Source organism: Barbus barbus (assembly GCF_936440315.1).
Source record: "Barbus barbus genome assembly, chromosome: 43".
Classification (NCBI taxonomy): Eukaryota; Metazoa; Chordata; class Actinopteri; order Cypriniformes; family Cyprinidae; genus Barbus; species Barbus barbus.
This window is the reverse complement of record NC_136721.1, coordinates 9,090,368-9,114,157: the sequence shown is the minus strand read 5'-3', so window position 1 is coordinate 9,114,157 and position 23,790 is coordinate 9,090,368. Positions and strand designations below refer to the sequence as shown.

Below are 23,790 nucleotides of genomic sequence, written 5' to 3'. Positions count from 1 at the left end.
AACAAACAGTACTTTGAGCTTTTTATTTGGCCAGTTATAACAGATGTTTAATTTATTTTCACGGAGAAAAGAAGTCTCACTCTGTTATTGTAGATAGAGGATCAATTAAGGTTTTGCATATGTTTCAGACAGGTTTGTGGTTTGGGTAACTCCCACCAAAGCCCACTGGCAGGGCACCCATATGTAGCACAATACAAAACACATGATAGCTAAACAGACATTACTAGCACAGTGCAGTTAGATATCTATCCCTTTTACAGGATTTGATTGATGACCATGAGAACTGTTTTCTTAAGGCCAACTCTCACTGCATTGACAGACATCACATGACAACCAGACACGTTTGTCTGGTTTTGTCAGATCAGTGTGTTACCTCTCTCGGTGTTTGTTGGCATTGGTCAGTGCTTGTTTTCGCCAACTGAACATGTTAAATCTGCGTTTGTCGGCGGTTGAAATGTCTGAGAAAGGACATACTGTAATTGGTTGGCTGTCAGCATCTGTTAGTGCAGTGTGAATTGGCCTATAGGAAGATAGTCTGAGAAGTAAATTAATATCTTAAAAGTGAATAATTCAAGTCATTACTGATTCCACCTCTAGTGACAGATTGTCAGTGACAAAAACACACTGTTGTTCACAAACACACACCCTCTCCCCCAAGGGAAACAGACACCTAAAAGAAGAGAAAGTAAGCCCTAGAGAAAGTGTGAGCCAGGTTTGTTCGTTGTCTTCAAGGTCTCCGTGCCAGAGGTCCATCACTAGTGTCCACAACAGCGAAACTAATGTCCACGAGGCTCCGAAATGAGAATGGAACACAATGCACTATTGCGTTGTTGTAATACATTATCACTGTGCTAACAGTAAGGTGAAGCACCAAAAGAAATCTCACAAGCTCAAGGAGACCAGGAAATGTGATGTTTGAGAAAACAGACAAAGTGGCATGGGTAGCAAACATCCCAGCCTGCTAAAAAAAAAAACCTTGATTGTAGGTACATTACCATCAATCATTTTGTGATCTCTAGGCCAAGCTGTAGAGACGCTGATAGTGAGAAGCTTAAGGCATGAAAATTATGATGACAGGTTCATCCTCCAGTCCTGTCCATCAGTGAAGGATCTATCTACCAATATTCCCATTTCAGTCTGTCAGAAGAGCTTGGAGGCACACAAACTCAACAATACACTCATATTATCTTCTAGAGGCTCTCCAATCATGTACCACCAGAAGACAGGTTTCTGCAACGTCCTCAAGTCTGGGATGAAAATTGCTTGTGTTATCATGCATAAACATGAATGTAGAGTACGGGACACATCATCATACATATCTACAACACTGGAGGAAAAAGAAAGCAAGAAGGTTGAGGAAACTGGTATTCAGTATGGAAACACAGCAGTTCATCACTGTTAAAGAATCACACAGTCCAAAACAGGTCTCTAAGTGCATGGTTACCCACAGTATATCACAGAATCGCAAGTCTGCAAACAGTAAACTAAGGCTGAAGCAACATATAGAAAAGGAAATTAAATTATATGGCCTTGATAATTCATACAAACATGAAAATCCTTCAGTGTTTCACTGAAAGGACATCTTTAAGAGGAAACTGAAGAAATAAAAATCTGCTGACAAGTCTATTTAAAAAAAAAAGGAAAGAAACCATAAATTTGCTTTGTACAACATTCTTATGGGCTTTTCAAGTTGGAGGAGATTAAAAAAGGCAATGGTTTGCATTAGCTCATGCAATTAAACGTACAATCTTTCAAGATACATCATGAACTTGTCAGCGGTGATTAATTACTCTTGGAATGAAGAAGAGGGGCTTTGATTAGGATGTTGCATCCACAATTTTCCATTGGATATCTAGAAGTTTTTGTTCTTTTTTTAAACAGAATATTCGCACTTTGAAACGTCTATGTGCAATTTTTCTTTAAATCAATTTCAAGTTCCATCTACATAGTTTGTTTTACAGTACATATGCTAAAGCCTATTCAGAAGCTGTAAAATTCTTTCCACAGCACAAAGAAAGAAAAAGGAACATTTACACAAAATCTATGTCCGTATATATACACACGACTACACCCTAACCAACTGAAAAGAATCATTAGGTTCTCTTTTAAAATGGTGTATGGTGACTATGCACAGAGGCAGGCACTATTGTTCTGTTTCTAGGTGTGTTTAGCCATATTTCAGTGATCTGTAGTTACATTCTGTCTAGCAAGTGTTCTTTGTTAATATCATGCAGCAATACTTGTAACAGGAACTCATTCCAAAGGAGCTGACTAGCTATAAAGTTGTCCAAGATTTTATATCTGTGCTTTTTTTAGGTGATGAAATGAACGGTAATAAAAGCTACATCACACAGAGAGCGAGAGGACATAAATGACAGGGATAAATCCAGATATTACACATGCTGCTGCAATAACACCACTAGATGAATTAATCTTAGTTTATATGAAGTGAACCGTGAATGCATTAAAGCATAAACCTATTGTCTATTATTTGCCCATTTATGAACCGAGTTATTTTAATGTAAAACTAAAACTGTGAAGATGCAGTCAAACATAAAAGAAATTAATAAAGATTTTTGATTTTGCTGTTGGTGTGTAATCAGAGTTTTAGCCACAACAGACGTGTCTAAAGGCTAATATTACACAAATGTCTGATATATGCGAGATGGGACAGAGGGAAAAACAGCCCCTTAAAAGCAAGAGTGAAGGAATACGAGTGTAAACTTGAAACCGAATGAACATGCACCCACAGTTTTCTTCAGTCAAGACCACAGCATGGCCCACAGAGGTGAGGGAGAGGGATATGACATAAGCGAGAAGACGGGGGAGGTGGAAGCCACTCAAGTCACTCCTCTAATGGTCCTGTGAGGGTGTCAATGCAGGAGCTGTCGGTGTCTGAGGCCAATGTCTGCTCCGTCGACATGGACGAGATGTCGTTAATAGAGGACGACTGGGAGGCAGTGCTGCTGTTCACCGTACCATCTACTACACAGAATGCAATGTATCAAAATTAGGGCCACCAAAAGTAATGTGCCAACTTATGAGATAAACATTTACTGAGTAGTTAACGCATTTAATTGTTTTTGTGTTTTAGAAATGATTTCTAAAGAATATGAGTTTCTCTGTAAATTATGTTAACACTCTTAAAGGTGCATTCAGAAGCTCTTTAGCTAGCTTAAGTATTGATCTTCTTTGTGTACTTTCAAGTCAGCATGCTCATCTCTGAGTTTTATGTAAAATACATGATATTAGTAAGTTTGAGAAAGCGGTCCAACACCTGTTAACTCTTTCCCCACTGGTGTTTTTTTTTTATTTTATAAAGTTGCCAGCCACCACCAGCATTTTTGATCGTTTTCACAAACGTTTAATGGCTCCCAGAATATGCAAAAACAAAGAACAGTCTGCTTTAGATAAATTTATTTTTATCAACATGTAAGTTTCATGAAAAAGCAATATTTTGCACAGAAAGCTGAGAAAATTGTGTTTTTCATTTTGATTATTGTGTTATTTTACATATACATTTGTAATAGTGCCTCCTACCATATGCCAGTGAAAACACGGAAAGCCGGAAAACGCCGTCAATGGCGGGGAAGCATCTCATAATTGATGGAAATTTTCATTTATGGCAGGGAAAGAATTAAACGCAAAAGAAGCAACTTGCGTATCACTAGTCTGTCATCATATTTATCCATCTAGTGTATGCTGTACCAAAGTTGATTTTCTGTCAGCTTCAGACCTTTTTTGTTTTTTGACCATACAGGTACTGATTTTCCTGTTGTCTTTGCTGGTAAAACTCAATAAAAAGTGTTCCACTGTCTAATGTTCACTCTTCACATCACCAAATTACACTACGCAACTAATTTTTCTACAGAGGCGGCAGCCAACGAGCGCTAGGATTCTCAACAATATTTAGTGAAACACTGCATGTCGGATTTTACCACGGAAAAATACACTTGTAGGGATGAACTGAATCATATATAACAAACACTTTTAATGGAAAACTGTTATGAGTACAGTCTAATAAGAGTGTACACTACTCAAATTACTCTTCACAAAACAATTGTTTGGCTTAATAAAGGGATAGAAGATTCTGTCATTAATTACTCACCCTCATTTTGCTCCAAACCCGTTCATCTTCAGAACACAAATTAAGATATTTTTGATGAATTCCGAGAGCTTTCTGACCCTCCCATACACAGCAAGGCTACTACCACGATCGGTTAATTACGGTGAGTAATTAATGACAGAATTTTCATTTTTGGGTGAACTATCCTTTTAAGGTCTAAAACCTTTTAAATTAGAAACAAACTACTGAATGCACCTTTAGCCACTAATTTTTTAATAAATAAATCAGACTTAGAATGGGACTTTTAATGAAAGTGAAGGTATTTGTTCAATTGGTATGGTAAAATTTAAACAAATTAATTTTGAAATTAGTTTTTTTTTTATCTATTTATGGTCCAAGGTCAAAATACAACAATTTCTGTCAGTTTTCCCAATAATCATTGTCAAGTAGACAGAGACAGACACACATTTACACTGTTTCCACATTTGTACGTGACTCACCTAAACACTCCTCTTTCAGCACCCCGTTCTTGTTCCTCTCCTCCCAGTCCATTACTTCTTTATAAATCAACTCTGTAGTGAGGGTAAAACCCAAAGAAATGATAAAGAGAATTTTGTGCCTTTTCATTGTTTTACAAATCACTAATAACTCATATTCATCACTTCAGCAGCCATTAAGATTATGAACTTTCAGGGTCAGAGCTCAAAAGCTATTCCATTACTTTTAGAATAAATGAGAATGCAAATGATCTTGGATAAATTCACAGCAGTAATCATTTCTGCTGTAAGCCTTCATTTTCTACAAGAAGCTTATAGCTCAGCAGGAGGTAGTGACAGCAGCGGGTGTTTGTACCTTTCCACTGCTCAATGCTGTGTTCCCGCTCCTCCAACTGCTTGTCTGATATCTGCGGAGGAGGCTGAACACATAAAACAATCATTAAACATCCTAGTCTCGAGAGAACCTCCTTGGCATTGTAAAAATGTCCCCTGTAAAACGGTTTCAACTGGACTGAGCAAGACAAAGAGACATGAAAGGATAGGGGTGCACTGACCGCATCGGCCTCGGCTGGGTCGTACCACACATTGATGTAAGGGTGATTGAGGGCCTCCTGCACAGAGATGCGGCTTTCAGGGTCGATTACCAGCATCCTGGACAGCAGGTCTCGTGCTTGACTAGCTACATTAGGAATGATGTAAAATGTCACGTGTCAAAGCATTAACAGATTACTAAGAGACAGCAAAGGAAAAAAAAGAAAAGAAAATGGAACAGATGTGGAAGACAATTTTGGATGTCTTACTTTTGATCTTGTCATGCTCAGTCTCTGAAGGGAAGGCCCAATCGGGAAAAAGCTCATTAAAACTGACTCCAGGAAACTGGGGTTTGTTCATCACATAGTTCCTTACAGTCTCCATCAAACGGTTCATAAACTCCAGAGAGGGGGTTCCCAGAATCTCAATCACTTTATTCCACTGGTCAATATCTGAGATTAACTCAGTCAAGGAGATAAAGGTGAAAGGGGATAAATTCACATAAAATTTAAATTTTTCAATGACCAGGACAGACACTGGGATATAAACACAGAGTACAAGAGTTTAGAGGATACGATCAGTGCCCTGGAATATGACACTTCCTTTGACCATCTCACCCATGATGCAGCCCACCGACCAGATATCCACTGGCAAAACACAATCAAATATTAATAACACAATTGTATGTGGTTCTCTCCACTGATTTTCAAGAGCATTGCGGACAAAAAAAGTTTTACCATTCTCCTTATATTTCATTCCCAAGATGACCTCTGGTGCTCTGTAGTATCTGGTTACAACGTAGGGTGTCATCATGAAGTTAGTGCAGGCGGTTCTGGCCAACCCAAAGTCTAAGATCTTTAGCGTGCAGTCAGTCTTCACTACGATGTTACTGGGCTTCAGATCCTGAGGGACAGAGATTACGGGTTCATACTGAAAAACATCTCAGGTGTTGATATATTGCAAGGTAAAATGATTTCGGGAACACAGCTGGTGACGCATCATGCTGAATTCGGTCTTCACTTATTTAAAGAAAACATTTGGTACAAACCTTAGGATACAAATGATAACAATAGCTGGCAACATTTTCCAATACATGTACTAAACAAATTGTTTTCTAGAGATGTTAATTTGTTGGTCCGACAATTAATTTGCAATACATATAAACAGCATGTTATAAACAACTTCAAGAGGACAATAATACACGAAGACACATTAGACAAAATGTTTCATTTTGTAATGTTACTGCTTTATTAATGCAGATATTACTTAATTTTATACATTTAAAAGCAGCAAAGAGTAAGGTTTTTATAGATTTGAAATATTAATTTACAATTAATTTAGTTACATTTGGCATTCATTAGTTTTGACATTTGTTTCAGAGTTTGTTTGTTTTTTCATTTATTTAAGATGTAGTTTTAGTAAAAGTAGAGTAGAGTGAAGGTTAACACATCATCACTGTGTTCATGACATGGCTCTTTGAAATGTTTGAACCTGATCAGTCAATGGCAGTATTGTCAAAGTCACATATTTTAGCATAATGACCACTGAACTAATAATATTAATATATATATATATAATCTTTTTTTTTACAGAGTTGTGCTAGCTTCCACACAAAATTAAATAATTTCACTCAAATCCATATTTCAACTACACAACTGTTAGTTAACATGTTTTTATTTTCTAATATTTATTCTAATTATTTTAGATTTGTTTTTACTTAATTCCTCTTCGAGATGTCGTTAAGAGAACATCTCACCCTGTGAATGATGCCAGCTGAGTGTAGATGTCTGATGCCACACAGGATCTGGTAGAGCAGGTAAGACATCCTCTCATGGTCCAGGTCCATGTGGATCACCTGACAAAGGCTAGCGTCCATCAGTTCCATTACCAAGTACCTGAGAAAAAACAGGGAACTATCAGTTCCCTGTGCTAACTTACAACTCAAACACCTACAACTCTTACATTTCCTTACATACATAGTACTGACTAGCATACAACAACCCCAGACCCCAAGCTTAATACTTTGAGTCAGCACCACTTCTATAAAACACAGCAACAGAAGTGCTGTTGTCAGGAGTTGTAATTAATCTTGATTTAATAACATATAATTTTGATCCTAAAGCTATAATTATCACATGCAGCAGTAGGACAGCGTAATTCATCAGTTCCTCTTGAGAGTGCATTGTGGTCTCAGCAAAACTATGAATGTTAATAACAACACCGAGGGCCAAAAGACCACTACACCCCACGGCCGTACAAACTCAGCTTACACTAAATGACAAGGTCAGCATAAACGGCAGGAATTTATAAACTCAAAACTTACAAATCCTGAAACTCTTCCAATGACTTCTGTGGAGTGAAGACATTAAGCAAACGGATGATCTAGAAGGGAAAAGATGAGAAAATAAATCTGGATTAACCTAAACATAACAATCAGCTTGACAACAAAGACCAACGTCTCACTACCTGATTTTCAGTCATAAGTAAGTCACTGGACAATTAGCAGCTATCAAATGAATAAATAAATCAAATAAGCTTACTGGTTACTGATTAATCAAAGAGAGCTAATGGTAGAAAGGTCATGTAGTACATTTATACTGATTTTCAATTCCAAGTCGTTAGAAACCTTTAAATTATTATTTAGCTTTTCTATACAAGCCTGTCACGCTCACTCTGGGAGCAGGGAAAGGCAGAGGCAAGGAACTTCTCTTAAACACCGACTTTAATGAAGCAATAACCACAGGCATCACAGGGAACGTGGCAACATCAAGCGTACACCAGGGAATGACGATCAGACTGGACACAGAGGCAGGGAAACACAGGGTTTAAGAACACTAGGAAAACCAGGAACAGGTGTGGACTAATCAAACACAGGGCTAGGGACTAATTAAACTAATGAAGACAAACGAGGACAGGAACAGGAAGGCCAAATATGGGCACGGGAGGAGGGGAAACAAGACAAGGACTGACATTACGCCCCCTCCGGAAGGCGTGTCCTCACGCCTAACACCATCCAATGGGGAGGGGGGGTGGGCGCTCTGGAGGCCTCCAGGGCGGTGCCCGTTCCAGGGGCCATGGCGGGTCAGGGGACTCGGGAGGCCATGGCGGGTCAGGAGACTCGGGAGGCCATGGCGGGTCAGGGGACTCGGGAGGCCAGGGCGGGTCAGGGGACTCGGGAGGCCAGGGCGGGTCAGGGGACTCGGGAGGCCAGGGCGGGTCAGGGGACTCGGGAAGCCCCGGCCTATTTTTTTCGGGCCCAAGGGGTTCTGTGGCCTTGGCCCTTGGCCCGGCCACACAGGCTGTGACCCTCTTACCCCCCCCAAAAATTTTCTTGGGGAAGCTCCCCCCTGGGAGCCACAGAGGAGCGGGCTCTGTCGGGCGCTCTTGCAGCGCGGACTCTGTCGGGCGCTCTTGCAGCGCGGACTCTGTCGGGCGCTCTTGCAGCGCGGACTCTGTCGGGCGCTCTTGCAGCGCGGACTCTGTCGGGCGCTCTTGCAGCGCGGACTCTGTCGGGCGCTCTTGCAGCGCGGACTCTGTCGGGCGCTCTTGCAGCGCGGACTCTGTCGGGCGCTCTTGCAGCGCGGACTCTGTCGGGCGCTCTTGCAGCGCGGACTCTGTCGGGCGCTCTTGCAGCGCGGACTCTGTCGGGCGCTCTTGCAGCGCGGACTCTGTCGGGCGCTCTTGCTCAGGAGGGCTGGGCGGAACCAGCGGGAACTCAGGAGGGCTGGGCGGAACCAGCGGGAACTCAGGAGGGCTGGGCGGAACCAGCGGGAACTCAGGAGGGCTGGGCGGAACCAGCGGGAACTCAGGAGGGCTGGGCGGAACCAGCGGGAACTCAGGAGGGCTGGGCGGAACCAGCGGGAACTCAGGAGGGCTGGGCGGAACCAGCGGGAACTCAGGAGGGCGGAACCAGCGGGAACTCAGGAGGGCACGTGCGTGGAGCCGGCACGGGAGAACACGTGCGTGGAGCCGGCACTTGGGGGCGCTCGGGAAGCGCGGACACCTGGGGGCGCTCGGGAAGCGCGGACACCTGGGGGCGCTCGGGAGGCGCGGACACTTGAGGGCGCTCGGGAGGCGCGGAGCTGGACGGAACCAGCGGAGACGAAGGAGAGCTGGGCGGGACCAGCGGAGACGCAGGAGAGCTGGGCGGGACCAGCGGAGACGCAGGAGAGCTGGGCGGGACCAGCGGAGACGCAGGAGAGCTGGGCGGGACCAGCGGAGACGCAGGAGAGCACTTGCGAGGAGCAGGTACAGGAGGGCGCTCTTGAAGCGCGGGGTTGCGGGGGTGCTCTGGGCTGAGGACAGCAGCAGTGCTGGGAAGAGTTGGGTGGTCGGAACATTTAGCAGGGCATGTGGAGGGTCCTGGCGAGCGGTGAGCTAGTGAGGCCGGGTTGTTCTCGGGTTGGGTTGGACGAAGATCGGTCTGACATTCTTCGACTTCGAAATCAATGCCATGTACATTGAGGACATGATTTATCAGCCCGATCAGGGAAAAACTGGACGTGGGGAGATCGCAGCTGATTACATCTTTGTCCAACCCAAACCGAAAACACACACCGAGCGAGGCGTCAATCCAGCTCACCTCGTTGGAAAGCTCAAGAAACTCCTCAACATACCTTACAAACTCCCGACCATCCTGCCGCAGACACCAAAGCCTGTTCTCAGCCATAGTATAGTTGGTGGTTCCAGTCTTCTGTCACGCTCACTCTGGGAGCAGGGAAAGGCAGAGGCAAGGAACTTCTCTTAAACACCGACTTTAATGAAGCAATAACCACAGGCATCACAGGGAATGTGGCAACATCAAGCGTACACCAGGGAATGACGATCAGACTGGACACAGAGGCAGGGAAACACAGGGTTTAAGAACACTAGGAAAACCAGGAACAGGTGTGGACTAAATCAAACACAGGGCTAGGGACTAATTAAACTAATGAAGACAAACGAGGACAGGAACAGGAAGGCCAAATATGGGCACGGGAGGAGGGGAAACACAAGACAAGGACTGACAAAGCCATTATTACCAGTAATTACAGGTAAATTAAATTTACATTAATACTAATAACTTATATATATATATATATATATATATATACACACACACATACACACGCGTGTGTGTGTATAAGGGCTGACAGTTTAACGTGTTAACTTAATTAGTTATGAAAAACAGCGCAATTAAAATATTTTAACGCAGTTAACGCACTAGTTCTGTAAATATGAAGTGGATAATGTGTTATATTTTAAACCCAATATTATCTGTTTTTTGGTCAATTTTTGGTCAAGACAGTCTGTCCAAGACTGTCTAGTTTCTGAATGAATGTGCATTTTGAATGAATCGTGTGAACCAATGATTCAAAGGCCCATTCATAAAGAGAGCCATTTACTTCATTCCTGAATGAATCAGCCACTTGAATGAATCGAATGAATGACTCAATGACATTTACGCCACCAGATAGCAGATTTTGTTTCTTATTTAGAGTATCATTTAAAAAGAATAAGAATAAAATAAAAATATTAAAGGGATAGTTCACCAAAAAATTTAAATTCTGTCATCATTTACTCACTCTCATGTTGTTTACTCATGTCCTCAAACCTTTCTTAGTGGAACATAAAAGAAGGTATTTTCAAGACTTCAAGTTTTGCTTACCAATGACTTTCATTGTATGAACAAAAAATACTGAGATGTTTCTCAAAATATCTTCTTTTATGTTCCACCTTAGCATAAATGTTTATGTATAATATATTTTATGTTAAATCAAAATATTTTTTATAAAGTTACAATTTTGTAATGTCTACTTGATAATTTCTCATTTAAAACAAAAATAGCTTTAAATAATCTTTTGTGGGTATTTTCAGTCAAATTAATTTTGTGATTAACTAATCAAATTAATTAGATTCATTAATTAGATTTAAAAAAAAAAATAACGACTGACAGCCCTAATATATAACAGTGGGCTGAACATCAGTTTAAAGAAAATTACTAATATTAAAACTTAAAGTTATAATTTAATTATAACTTTAAAGTGATTTACAATTTACACAAAAATCAAGAAATATTACTATATTTATGTAATATTACTCAGGAACAAAACCAAGTTACTGGCTTTCTGAATGGGTCCCTGAATCATTCATTCAATCAATTCATTCAAAAACAATGAGAAAAAAACACTAGTGTATTGCTAAGAGATGTGCAGTATTTAATAAAGTATTTAATAATAATAATATTACACTTTACATTAGTAAAATTACAATACTAACATACATGGCTGTCACAAATTTCTTGAGTTATACACACAACCTATTTAGGATTCAAAACATCAATTCACATTTTTTCAAGTTAAGGGTAATGTTATTCCAAGAATTACATCTGAATTTATCTCATACCAACAATTTATGTTCACGTGGTACTTCTGTTCTTATTTTTTAACTTCCTGTTTTCTCAGCCAAAATGGACCATTCAGTGACAGGAAATTGGTGAGAAATATCAGAGGTAGTTGTTCAGTCCATCACCTCTCTGACATTCTGAACCAGTGAGTGTGACAGAACTCTGACATTCCAGCACAAACAGCCTGTAGGTGTGACAGCCCTGACCAAAACCAAGTTGAGATGGTTACAGTGTGACGCAAATGTACTTCTGAATGAAAGAGTGCACTGTTAAGGGGACATACGTTCTTGTGATTAACACACTTGAGCAGAACCAGCTCTCTGTAAGCCCTCTTCGCATGGGTCTGGTTCTGAAAGGGCCGGCTCAGCTTCTTCACAGCAACTGGGATGCCAAGTACGGTGTCCAGAGCGGAGCTTAATGGGGCAGAAAAATAGGCACACTGACAATCACAATCATCATTGTAGTTACCATCATTGGTTCAAGTATGATTTGCATATTTATGCATTTATAATGTCCTATTGTACCTCAGTTCCCTTTTAAATGCCCTTTTGTATACCATTACGGTATCGGACAACATTTTTGCAAACAGTGTTTAGTGTCCATCTCCTGCGCCTGGGTAAGCAACTTAGACATGCAGCTAGCTGTAAAATCTCTCTCATTAAAGCAGCTGCATACCAGGGATCCAAATCTCTAATGAGACATTCAGGTCAATGAAAAAAACCCATCTGCTGCGCTCATGACAAATGGAGACAGCCGATGCCTAATGGGATGATGACATCATTAGCATGGAGGCAGATAAAACTCTGTTAATTCCAGCTGCCCACTCACCAGACGATACCCTGGGCACCGGATCCGATGGCGCGGAGCTGCTGGTACCTTCTGAGCACCGTAAAGGTGGAGTCACCCACCTGCACGCTGTAGAACTGCCCCTCCCCCTCGGTCATGGCTCCTCCCACTGAATGCCTCTAGATGAATCAAACCTGAGAGAGAAAGAGCAGCGTAAATGAGAGTGATGAAGAGATGATGTGAGATGTAGCAGTGATGACTGCATACTGAGCTCACTCCCCTGAGTTTACTGCACCATGAGTGGGATGACATTGCCAATGACTCATCCAAGGAGAATCAGATGTAATGCACAGCCATACTGAATGACACAGGATACCTATAGGATGCCATTAGAGAGTCAAGCCAGTGATCGAGCACAAAGATAAAAGCCGTAGTTCCCAGGCAGGCCATTCTTAATGCATTTGAACAAACATTAAAAATACAAACAAGTGATGTCTATGCTTCACACTTCCCTGACCTGACAGAGCAAAGCTTATATCCTTCTTTAATTAGCTACAGTTAATTACAGTAAGGGATTTAAACGAACCCCAAAGGGTGTAACAGTAAGCAAAAATTACGGTTTGGTACGCACCTCGATTTTCAAGTTACAATTAGATGTTTTCAGTACAGCAGGGAGAATTTTTATTTTTTTCTTAAACAGTGGTTCCTTTAAAAAAAAAAAAAAAGACTTTCAAGTCTGTCAATATTTCTGAAACACACTTCATGTGCGGTTTATGGTGGTGTTGTTAAATGGGGAAAGAGATTTGAAGTGCTTACACTTTTGGATGCAAAATATTTTAGCAAAATGTGTATTTTAGTCTAATGTCATTATGATTTTTTTATTTGTTTTTTTGTTAAATACATAAATTATTACATCCCTATTCTATTGCCTTCAGTCTTTGACACACTCACATGCACTGGTGATATAATGCAAGTTCGTGAAGTTTAATGAAGACTTGCTTGCTGTCAGGACAAGCCTTCATGTAAAAACACCCACTTTCTAACATTTAAATATAAAGACACAACCCTAAGATGAAATATGTGGACTGAGTGAAAACAGGTCTTAAATGCATTAAACAGCACATGCATCTGGCAGGAGGGCAAGCTGCTTTAAAATGTGCTTAATATATAGCACATCTCACATTCAGTAAAACTCTGAACTACTAATGCAATATATTAGATTTTTCTAAACTATAATAATTGGACCTGCACTGTTTGCATTACAGACAAGAATGCTACTGCAAAGTGAGTGTTGTTAAGGCCGTGAAACACTATGCAGACATCAAAAAAGTAACACCAATAAAAGAATGCAAAAAAAAAAGACTACAGCCACTGGCCAACTAGAATGCACGTTCTGTGCCTGTGTGAGAGAAAATTACTCTCCATACCAGCAGGTGGGAGTAGTCTATATTTAGATTTCAAAAAGAATTTCAACAGAGCACCTATTCAACAACCACAATTGACAAAAATGCCACAGGTGGAACAAACTGGAAAAACAACTTTGACAGCCTATAAAGGGATACTCCACCCCAAATCGAAAATTTTGTCATTAATCACTTACCCCCATGTCGTTCCAACTCGTAAAAGCTTCGTTCGTCTTCAGAACACAATTTAAGATATTTTGGATGAAAACCCAGAAGGCTTGTGACTGTCCCATTGACTGCATAGTAAATTGCAGAGGTGGGACCAAGTCATTGTTTTGCAAATCACAAGTAAGTCTCGAGTCTTTGCATTCAATTCTCAAGACATACAAGTCCCAAATCAAAATAGGCAAGTCCAAGACGAGTTGCAAGTCCTCAACTTTTAGCTTCAAGTCTTAAACAAGTCATTAGTGCTCTTTGCCCAAATTAGTGCCTCAGTATTAATTACCGTATCAAATTTATAGTAGGAAGTCGGGTGGAATATGTTTAATTTCATGTGAGATGGGTGCCCTTAGTAAAACTACTCAAGTTCAATTTAGGGATTGTGCCAAAATAGTACAAGCAGTGAAACAAAAAAAATATTCTATTAGTAACAGAATAGCAAAGACAACAATTTCATAGAAATAACAGCTGCAATACTTTGCATGTGTGCATAAGACTAATATATGCTTCTAGGTGTTATATCTAAGCCAATGAGCCATTATTTGAAACCTCAAATGAAACAGATTTAAAAACGTGAGCAGAAACGCAGAAAGAACCGCTTTGAAAGAACTAGAAGAAATAACTGCTACCATACTTTACATGTGAGAGGAAACCTGCAATATGGATGCAGACAAACTCATGAAGACAGTCTTTCAAAAATGCTGTGCTACCATTCTTTATAACAAAGAGTAACAAAGACAAAATGTTGTACGTTAATGTTAAGTTTATAATATGCATAGTTGATCGCTAAATGTAGGGACTATGTGCTATACAGACTGATTTACAACACGTGAATTAAATTATTTATCCCGAAAGAAATAAGAGAAATGAGTGCCTGGTGAAGAGGGAGAAAAATGGAGTATATTTTATAGTTATATATAGACTACAATTCACAAATCATTTTGTGAAAGAACCACTTCTTCAAATTATATTTTAAAAGATCATTAGGCCAATTGCCTTTTTTTTCTTCTTCAAATTATAGCTAAATTTTTTGCCATGATAAATTTTAAATCTAGCTTAAATCAAGGTTTATCTAATAATTATTTTGCACCAAACTTTAAACCTTTAAAAATAAGCAGGTTTACATTTTAAGTAATATCTGCACCATAACTTTAAACTCAGATTTAAATCTTGATTATTAACTTTAAACTTAAAGGAGGTTTAAATAAAATAAAATGCACATGCAATTAAAATATGCAACTGATTTAACAAAAACAGTGGAGATCTGACAAAAAAAAAAAAAAAAAAAGGGTCTCGGAGAGGTGTTTACCAATAAAAATGAAAATGAAAGCACATCGAGTCGGCAGTGCTGAGAGGGTCATGACGGGATGCGGATCCGTCACTCATGGTGCACCTCGGTGTCGGACAAACAAAAGAAGTGAGGAATATATTTAGCATTTAACAGCAGCAGTCACGGTGATGATAAGGCGAGCACCAGTGATCGCGGCCACACCGCTCTTTTCTCATGTGTCTGCTGGGCGGCGATCAAATGGGCAGGGCAGCGCTTTTCACGAGTGGAGATAGCTACTAGACGAATCATGTCATTTTTTTTTCTTATCTCAGTTCTTTCTGCGCAAAGATAAAAAAAAAAAACACTTTATTCAACAATTCGTCTCCTCCGTGTCAGCGTACTGCAATTTTTGAGAATATCCACTGGAATATCCAAACAACTGTTTTATTCTTCTTTCTGTGCCATCTCATCTTACAAACTCCCTTTGGGCTTTAAATCTTGCTTTCATGTCCTCTCTCTCTTTCTCTTCTGAAATCAAAAGCAGAAACTACATCACAGCAAACACTGATCTCTGTCTTTTTAGAGGAGATGTCTACAAATATCAGAAATATCATGTCACATTGTAAACAGGTTCTCTTGTGGGATTCTTTCTAAAAAATCCTCCTGCTTTTTTTTGTGCCATTTTTTACATTAAAAAAATAACACAAATTGATTCGCAGCTTCAATTATGAAGCGTTCAAGAAGGCAAAGTAACATCCCCTTGGTGACTCACCAGTAAACAAAACCAAGCTAAGATGCCGTAGATGGACCACTTTCACGTCAATAATAGACAAGGCTGGCACTGATATAGTAAAGAAAAGCTTCAGTGAGCAGGGACTTTAAAATTGTTAAGATGACTCCTTAAAACCATCAGATCCAATTTCACCATGGCTAAACGTTATCTGTTTAAAGCGGGCCAATAATCCAATATTGTAATGGAGCAGAGATGCAGCATCACAGTGTTTGGCATGAAACCCCAGCATAGAGCACCTGATACAGGAATCAATCACTGAAACATCACAGTTTAATGCATATTTACAATTTGAACCTACATGTTCCTTGCTATCAGTGACAACTCTGTGTATATTAGTGCTGTCACAATATTAGATTTTTAATATACGATTATCATGGCAAAAAGAATTCACAATAATGACATATATCTATAGAAATCTTGAATAATAATAATAATAATGCTATCAGGCAAATTCATCTTTACTTCGTTTTTTAGTCAGTGAATCTCACCAGTGCATGCTAGAGGAACAATTACACTTAATGGCAATCAGATGCTGATAAACAACTGAAACAAAAGATCCACAAGACAAGTATTTTAACTTTATGGTCAATTTTAATGAAGGAAGACAAGCATGCTTAGTTTATCTGATTTCAAGCTGTAGTGAAAAACTGTCTGAATGTTTCCTGAAGAACTGAAAAGTCTTTTTTATGCAACACTGGTGGCAGGAATACAAAGTATAAAAGGATATTTTTACTCCAAATTACATTATAGCATCAGTCGAGTTCTCCATCTGCATTTTATTCCGCTACAGATAGCTAATGACAAGGTTGTCCATATAAGGGTTTTTCTAGAACATGATTTTATTACTTCTATGAGTTTCACTTGAGAACTTTCTGTGCAAGGGTGTCCTCTGGCTTAGAGTATGAATGAAACAAATTACATGTGAAAGTTTAGAGCTCTATATTGCTCACATCGCTTTATTTTGGGTACAAACTGAAAAAAAAAAAAAAAAAAAAAAAAAAAAAAAATAATTATATATATATATATATATATATACACACGCACATGCAGTCAGGTCCATAAATATTGGGACATCGACACAATTCTAACATTTTTGGCTCTATACACCACCACAATGGATTTCAAATGAAACGAACAAGATGTGCTTTAACTGCAGACTGTCAGCTTTAATTTAAGGGTATTTACATCCAAATCAGGAGAACGGTGTAGGAATTACAACAGTTTGCATATGTGCCTCCCACTTGTTAAGGGACCAAAAGTAATGGGACAATTGGCTTCTCAGCTGTTCCATGGCCAGGTGTGTGTTATTCCCTCATTATCCCAATTACAATGAGCAGATAAAAGGTCCGGAGTTCATTTCAAGTGTGCTATTTGCATTTGGAATCTGTTGCTGTCAACTGTCAAGATGAGATCCAAAGAGCTGTCACTATCAGTGAAGCAAGCCATCATTAGGCTGAAAAAACAAAACAAACCCATCAGAGAGATAGCAAAAACATTAGGCGTGGCCAAAACAACTGTTTGGAACATTCTTAAAAAGAAGGAACGCACCGGTGAGCTCAGCAACACCAAAAGACCCGGAAGACTACGGAAAACAACTGTGGTGGATGACCGAAGAATTCTTTCCCTGGTGAAGAAAACACCCTTCACAACAGTTGACCAGATCAAGAACACTCTCCAGGAGGTAGGTGTATGTGTGTCAAAGTCAACAATCAAGAGAAGACTTCACCAGAGTGAATACAGAGGGTTCACCACAAGATGTAAACCATTGGTGAGCCTCAAAAACAGGAAGGCATCTAAAAAAGCCTTCACAGTTCTGGAACAACATCCTATGGACAGATGAGACCAAGATCAACTTGAACCAGAGTGATGGGAAGAGAAGAGTATGGAGAAGGAAAGGAACTGCTCATGATCCTAAGCATACCACCTCATCAGTGAAGCATGGTGGTGGTAGTGTCATGGCGTGGGCATGTATGGCTGCCAGTGGAACTGGTTCTCTTGTATTTATTGATGATGTGACTGCTGACAAAAGCAGCAGGATGAATTCTGAAGTGTTTCTGCAATATTATCTGCTCATATTCAGCCAAATGCTTCAGAACTCACTGGACGGCGCTTCACAGTGCAGATGGACAATGACCCAAAGCATACTGTTTTTGAAGGGAAAGAAGTGGACTGTTATGCAATGGCCAAGTCAATCACCTGAATCCGATTGAGCATGCATTTCACTTGCTGAAGACAAAACTGAAGGGAAAATGCCCCAAGAACAAGCAGGAACTGAAGACGGTTGCAGTAGGAGGCCTGGCAGAGCATCACCAGGGATGAAACCCAGCATCTGGTGATGTCTATGCGTTCCAGACTTCAGGCTGTAATTGACTGCAAAGGATTTGCAACCAAGTATTAAAAAGTGAAAGTTTGATTTACTATTATTATTCTGTCCCATTACTTTTGGTCCCTTAACAAGTGGGAGGCACATACGCAAACTGTTGTAATTCCTACACCGTTCACCTGATTTGGATGTAAATACCGTCAAATTAAAGCTGACAGTCTGCAGTTAAAGCACATCTTGCTCGTTTCATTTGAAATCCATTGTGGTGGTGTATAGAGCCAAAAATGTTAGAATTGTGTCGATGTCCCAATATTTATGGACCTGACTGTATATTTGAAGTAATCATGGTAATCCATGAGGGTTTTTTTGTTTGTTTGTTTTCTTTCAAATGAGCACACTTTTGGACTAAAGTACCAAAGGGATGTAAACAAAGACATCAGCAGTTAATAGTTTAACGTAATATTTCAATGCTAACAAAATAACATGCGCACACATTTTGAGAGAAATAGTTAAAAAGACTAAGATGGTAAAGCACTCTTTAAAAGTTCATATTTGCCACAAGTTACTGCTATAGCCTAGTATTAGATGGGAAAATTTATATAAAAACTAAAAACAAGCACCCACATAAATAATATCAACAGATATCGTTAAACAAACAAACAGTACTGACTACATATCATCTGACAACCAAAAACGGTATCAATTTATTGTGAATCCCTGCTATTAATGCTCATGTTTTATTCTTCATCAGGTTCTAACATAGTAAAAACATACAATACGGTTCCAGTCACCTGCCATCACAAAGGTTACAGGTTCACTTCCATCCAAGGACAACACAGGCACTAGAAATAGTGCACTCACCTATTCCAGTATGCTCAGGAGTGTTCATGTAACTAATTACTAGAAATTATGGATGAAAAATATCTCTTAAACAACAAGTAACTGACATATAAAATAGCACCTCTGTTAGGTCTTGAGGTAGAATCAGCAGAGAAATTAGATCAGGGCTTCTCAAATTTCTTATGTGCTTATATACCGTTTACACTTGCACTAATGCACTTAGCACGTTCATAAATTAGACCTTATAAAAAGAAAAAGTAATGAGAAATGAAAAGCGACCAATTAAGAATTATACATAGTGATTAATTGGAGTTTGCTTCATGTCACCTTAATGCTTTTCTTACTTGGTTTTGGCAGCACAAATCTAAAAGTCTAAACCGAGTGATAGTATCACAGCACATAGAAGTTCTTTGGAAAAACTCACAATGAGGTGTTAAAAGCAATACATGCTGGTGAATGAGAAAACAGTATTTTATCTGGTGACAAACTGGATGTTCCTGATATTCACAATGAGCCCACAAGTGACTAATTAAAACCCGTATTAACAAGTAACAACTCTTCTACACACAAATCCAGAAACATCTCTGCTCTGGCTAATGTATTTGACAGTTCTTGTGATGCTGCATGGCAAGAAAAAGCTTGAGCAACATGATGCTTGAACACTCTCCCTCCGCACACACTCCACGGCCGTCCGGCTCTCAGTGGTACATGAGTCAGCTTGCGCCCAGCCTGAATTACAGTCATGCTGCTAGGCCATGCTGTGCTAAATCACAGTCAAAATGGCCTGGCCTGTTTTAGCAAGCTGCAGCCGACAGGACCACTAGCCTGAATTTTATCTCTGCCCAAAAGCTGTTTCAGTGCCATGTTTCCTCATACAGCAGAAAGGAGTATTTTTCAATGCATCCCTGACCATTACGACTGAACTAAATCCCTAACATTCACAGAAAATGGGAGGATGGCTGTGGAGAGATAGGATCCAGACAAAATAGGTTGAATGTTGATCAGTACATTAGTAAATGTAACTAGTTCTCTATGTTTAAGTTAAAATACATGAACAACAGTAGCAATGCTGCCAGGCTCTCTAACTTGATTTCATTGTGTGGTTACAAAATAACAAATGCATGTCAATCAAATTAGATGACAATAAGATGCATATTCTGCATATTCCAAAATATCGCACGGGTCTTTTATGAAAGGGCCACAATTTTCAGAGGAAAACAACAACACTATAAGCTAATAAAATGTTGTGCATTATTATGATGAAAAAATAAATTGGTATAATCAGTGTTTAAAACGGATAAGGATATTTCTACATCAAACTCAACAGCCTTTTGACACAAATGTATCTGCCAGTTGATTGAATGAATCTAGTCAAATTAGGTGGTCACCAATATGTAAAGTCATGGCCAAAAATATCGGCACCCTTGGTAAATATGATCAAAGAAGGCTGTGAAAATTAATCTGCATTGTTAATCCTTTTGATCTTTTATTGTCAAAATTCACAAAAATCTAACCTTTCATTGGATAAGAATTTAAAATGGGGGAAAATATCATTATGAAATGTTTTTCTCTAATACACATTGACACAACGGCACCCTTTTATTCAATACTTTTTGAAACCTCCATTTGCCAGTATAACAGCTCTAAATTTTCTCCTATAATGCCTGATGAGGTTAGAGAACACCTGACAAGAGATCAGAGACCATTCCTTCATCCAGAATCACTCCAGATCCTTCAGATTCCCAGCTCCATGACGGTGCTTCTTCTCTCTCTTCAGTTCACCTCACTCATTTTCTATAGGGTTCAGGTCAGAGGACTGGAATGGCCATAGCAGAAGCTTGGTTTTGTGCTCAGTGACCCATTTTTGTGTTGTTTTTGAGGTTTGTGTTTGGAGTATTGTACGGTTGGAAGATCCAAACATGGCCCATTATAAGATTTCTAACAGAGTCAGTCACTTATAGATTTTTTTATCTGTTGGTATTTGATAGAATCCATGATGACATGTGTCTAAACAAGATGTCCAGGACCTCCAGCAGAAATATAGGCCCACAACATCAAAAATACAGCAGTATATTTCATTGTACACATGGGGTACTTTTTATCCCCGTGTTCACCAAACCCATCTTGAGTGTTTGCTGCCAAAAAGCTAATTTTTTAGTTTCATCTGACCATAGAAGCCAGTCCCATTTGAAGTTCCAGTCGTGTCTGATAACTGAATATGCTGGAGATTGTTTTTGGATGAGCTAGGAGAATTTTTCTTGAAACCCTCCCAATCAACATATGGTGACAGGTGCTGTTTGACAATTTTTTTTAAAGGTTTTCTGACCCCGAGACTCAACTATTTTCTGCAATTCTCCAGCTGTGAGTCCTTGGAGAGTCTTTAGGCACTCAAACTCTCCTTCTCACCGTGCATTAGGACGATATATACACACGTCCTCTTCCAGGCAGTTTCGTAACATTTTATGCTGATTGGAAATTTTTAATTATTGCCCTGATGGTGGAAGTGGGAATTTTCACTTCTCTAGCTCTTTTCTTAAAGCCACTTCACTATTTTGTGAAGCTCAATTATCTTTTGCTGCACATCAGAAATATATTCTTTGTTTTTTCTCATTGTGATGGTGATTAAGGTAATTTGGGCTTTGTTTTCCCTCCTATTTATATTTCTATGAAACAGGAAGCCATGCCTGGATAATTTCATGTTCATAATCACCCTGGAGTGCTCAAAATTGTGAATATGAATGGGAATATACTTCAAAGATATTTTACTCATAAGAATTTCAAGGGGTGCCAATAATTGTGTCCAACGTGTATTTGAGAAAAACATTTATTTCATAATGATATTTCCCCCATTTTAAATTCTTATTATCCAATGAAAGGTTAGATTTTTTTGAATTTTTTAAATAAAAGATCAAAAGGATTAACAATGCAGATTAATTTTCACAGCCTTCTTTGATCATATTTACCAAGGGTGCCGATATTTTTGGCCATGACTGTACAGGTTGTGTGACTCGCCCTCATCTTCAATTATTAACAAATCTACAGGCAAGTGAAAGGTACAAGAAAATTCGACCCATACTTTGTGCTGACCTCAATTTTTTGTGTGCAATTAAAAATTGAAAACTTTTTCAAATGTATTATTTTTTCTATTAAGCCAATCATGTCAAAGTTGCAGTGTAAAGGCAGTTACAGCAGATCTTTTCTTCTTTACTGTGACATCCAAGTGTAACAGATTATCGAAAAAGAACAAATGCAGTGCTGGGACATGGTTCTATCCATCGTTTGTTGATTGGATTTTGAGATGTGGTGTTTTTCTCAATAATTAATGTGAGATTGCAATTGTTATTTACAATAAAATAACATGCATTTACAAAATAACCTAGAGAGGGTGAAATTTCATTTCATGCTGACTTCAATAGTTCTGCATGTTGTTGCACCTACACAGTTTGTGTTTATATTATTAAATCACTATCTGTATGATCTGAACTGAAAATCTCCTGTACATGAAACAAAACCAGATGAGAACCACCAATTAATAATAATAATAGTTGTTTTATCAGTAAAAAAAAGCCTAGATTTTAATTAAAATTTAGATGAGTATGTGTCACCATAGTATGTATCCTGAAAAACACTACAAATACAAAGCAAAATGACAACATGCTATTAACTTTATCACTAAAAACAGATATTAACAAAATGAAAACCTGCTGACACTCATTTGTAAACTAGTAGATTCATACGAAACTAACTTTTCCCTATTAAAACAGCAAACTTGTGATTAGTTCAAACTTCCTGGCAGGTCAAAAGACCACTTAATGGACGCCACATATGAACTGTGGGGTTAAATGATTGTGTTATTCTTGACCTGCAGTGTGTCATGCATCACAACACTGCTACTGACCTCATTCAGATGCCTGGCCTCTTCTTAGGTGACATATAATGAATTGTATGCCAATTTATGAATACTAAATACAAATCCAGAGAATGTCAAGTGTAGTTTCAATGTGCACTACCACGTTTTCAAGTCAAGTCTGGTTGCATTCGCTCCATCACTGCAAGCTAGTTAGTCCTCCAATAGCAGCTAGCTACATCTAAGCGAAATATATACCAGCTAAGGCATAAAACAAATGTATTTTCTGTTATAAATGCTAGTCCCAGGCTCTTTTGCGTGGCTGTGAGTCACAGTTGTGTCGGCCTGATCCAGCGCAAGGCCAGAACTCTGCTGCAGATGTTAACTCCATGTCAAACTCCCGGCGAACTGCAGCTCTACGACAACACGAGCGCACAAACACGCGCTTTCGTTTCGCTCGGGATCAAAGACACAAAAGCACGTGTTCGCTAACAGAAATAAACGACTGTCTGAGGTGGATGAATTTTCGCTAGCTCGCAGCGTGCTTACCTCCTCTTCTTCTCCTCGCTTTCTCCAGTTCACTCCCATATATACATACACACGCAGGCACGCCGGCAAACAGATCCTCTGAACCGCGGAAGTGTCGGCGTTTATCGCTTCCACATTAAACACCGCCGGCCTTAACGATGGCCAAGTCAGATTTTCTTCTCTTTTAAGAGGCTTGACAGTGAAATCCAGAATGTGGCATGACTGCAGGGGCGGTGGTTGGTGGGACAGTAATTTTTCTACGTCTCTCTCGCGCTCGCGCGCTGGCTGGGCAGGGATGACGT

General features: G+C 39.5%; 1 protein-coding gene across 5 annotated transcripts; it reads right to left on the bottom strand.

Moving 5' to 3' along the window:
• Positions 1 to 7: 7 nt before the first annotated feature.
• LOC306862895 (mitogen-activated protein kinase 9-like) lies at positions 8 to 23,790 on the bottom strand. 5 transcript variants are annotated; one of them, XR_013783621.1, is made up of 13 exons: positions 23,510 to 23,779; positions 12,308 to 12,459; positions 11,763 to 11,892; positions 7,418 to 7,476; positions 6,851 to 6,989; positions 5,832 to 5,997; positions 5,670 to 5,741; positions 5,364 to 5,546; positions 5,118 to 5,242; positions 4,919 to 4,982; positions 4,567 to 4,638; positions 2,751 to 2,985; positions 1,202 to 1,327 (listed from the first exon to the last, which is right to left on the bottom strand). XR_013783621.1 is itself a non-coding variant. In XM_079405957.1 (12 exons), exons 2-12 carry the CDS (start codon positions 12,421 to 12,423, stop codon positions 2,846 to 2,848), a joined length of 1,263 nt encoding a protein of 420 aa, XP_079262083.1. In that variant the 5' UTR covers positions 12,424 to 12,459; positions 23,510 to 23,790; the 3' UTR covers positions 8 to 2,845. The 5 variants fall into 5 exon arrangements, 4 of the variants coding, with proteins under 4 accessions (XP_079262083.1, XP_079262084.1, XP_079262085.1 ...); XM_079405957.1 differs by having other exon boundaries at positions 8 to 2,982; positions 23,510 to 23,790; XM_079405958.1 differs by having other exon boundaries at positions 8 to 2,982; positions 23,012 to 23,524.